Source organism: Apaloderma vittatum, unplaced genomic scaffold (assembly GCF_000703405.1).
Source record: "Apaloderma vittatum isolate BGI_N311 unplaced genomic scaffold, ASM70340v1 scaffold21411, whole genome shotgun sequence".
Taxonomy (NCBI): domain Eukaryota; kingdom Metazoa; phylum Chordata; class Aves; order Trogoniformes; family Trogonidae; genus Apaloderma; species Apaloderma vittatum.
Window position 1 is genome coordinate 954 of NW_009698776.1, and position 1937 is coordinate 2890.

Consider the following 1937-nt stretch of genomic DNA (forward strand, 5'->3'; position numbering starts at 1 on the left):
TTGAACTTTAGTCCTGCACACATGAGGACTATATAATCCCCACTGGGGATTAGTTACGCGGTTAATGTTGGCACGTAGAAGTGTACCACGTTTTTTAACATGATAAAAATAGCTGTTGTTGTGAAATCTCCACGTGAGAGTATCCTTACATGTGAATTGAGAGACTGTAATGGCAAAATATGTTCGAGTAGTCCCTCTGAAATGTTGAAAAGCTACTGTTAGGTTGTGTTTTCTTCTAATTTGTATTTCTCCTGACTGATTTGCTCTAACTTCTTCTTCTCCTTCAGGCCTTAAGCAGTCACACTGCGTTTACCAAACACAGTGAACAGCTCGGAACTGAGGAAGGAGAAGTGGAAGAGATGGACACCTTAGACCCTCAGACTGGCCTGTTCTACCGCTCGGCCCTGACGCAGCCGCAGGCGCCGAAACAGCAAAAACTGAGTCAGCCCCAGCTGGAACAGACTCAACTGCAAGTGAAAACCCTGCAGTGTTTCCAGACGAAGCAGAAGCAGACCATCCACCTGCAGGCCGAGCAAATCCAGCACAAACTCCCGCAAATGCCCCAGCTTTCCATAAGGCATCAAAAACTAACCCCCCTCCAGCAGCAAGAGCAAGCACAGCCCAAACCAGATGCCCAGCACCCCCCTCACCACATGATGGCCAAAGAAAGGCAACTCCCTACCTTGGTGGCTCAGCCACAGCAAACTGTAGTGCAGGTGCTCGCGGTCAAAACCACGCAGCAGCTGCCCAAGCTGCAACAGGCGCCAACGGCACAAAAAATCTACGTGCAACCCCAACCCCCCCAGAGTCAAATGCAGCTCCCTGCCTCTTCTGCAGAGAAACAGCCAGCGAGCCAGGTAACGGAATATTGATAGCATGCAAACAAAACAAAAAAAAATAACACGGCGCTGTTGAAGGAGAGAGAGAGAGGAAAAAAAAAAATTGTAATTGAGATCGCCAGCGCTGTCGCTGTAGCAGTGTTGTGTCCTGGCAAGAGAGAACTCCTCATTCCGCTGGTTATTAATTGCCCCATCGGAAGGTTGACACTAGAAAAGAGAAGCACATGTTATAGGGGGGAAAAAAAAAATAATCCGTAGAGCTCACAGACGTGTTTTGTTGGACAGCTTTGATGAATTTCTGCCACCACTGGTGCATGGAATTTGTCCCTAATTACCCTCTTTTATTTTTTAGATATGAGACATTATTAATTTCCGTTCCCGTAGCACTTTTTTTTATTTCTGTGGAAATAAAGATGAATACACTGCAGTCTCCTAAGGCTCTCCATTGTACGTCTGCCTCTGTAGTTTACACCTGCCTGAAGTTACGTGGCTTTCATGTGCAGAAGGAGTTTTGATTTTTTTTTTTCCCTTGGGAGGGGAAAACGTAAAGACTGAGGAACATGGAGAAAAAAAAATAATATTTTAATTAACTCCAGAAAAGTACAATTTTTTTTTCTTTTTTTTTTTTAGCCTTTTCAGAAAAACAGGAGAGTTTAGCAAACATCATCTGGGGATGTAAATCCCAAAGGAAAATGAGGCTGCTGTGGTATTATACTGCTACAATCCATACCCAGCAGCTGAAAAAGCTGCTTTTCCCCAGGCTTCAATTAACTGTTGCCGTATCATTGCTAATTCCTTTGTTAAAACACTTGAGTTTTCAACCGTCTTTCTAATAGCGAGTCTGTTGGTTTGTGCCGTACTGTCCTTGGAAATACTGATTAGAGTTTCAATAAAAAAAAGAAAATAATTAAGAATAAAAGAAAGAAAAGAATAGTAATAATAATAATTAAAAAAAAAAAAAAGGTCTAGCTGTAACGTGCACAACCAAAATTTGATTTTCAGGTGCAGCATCCAATTATAACGCAAGGATCCACTGTCACAAAGATAACTTTTGAGGGGCATCAGCCTCCTCCCGTTCCAAAGGTAGCAGAGGGCAGC

The 1937-nt window shown here is 43.3% G+C and overlaps 1 protein-coding gene across 1 annotated transcript in view; it reads left to right on the forward strand.

Moving 5' to 3' along the window:
* Positions 1-290: 290 nt before the first annotated feature.
* LOC104280488 (protein EMSY-like) overlaps positions 291-1937 on the forward strand; it is a 4096-nt gene continuing 2449 nt past the window's right edge. Inside the window, exon 1 of the mRNA XM_009878155.1 lies at positions 291-857. Within this exon, the coding sequence (XP_009876457.1) occupies positions 360-857 (498 nt within the window). The 5' untranslated portion in view covers positions 291-359. The remainder of the gene's footprint in view (positions 858-1937) is intronic.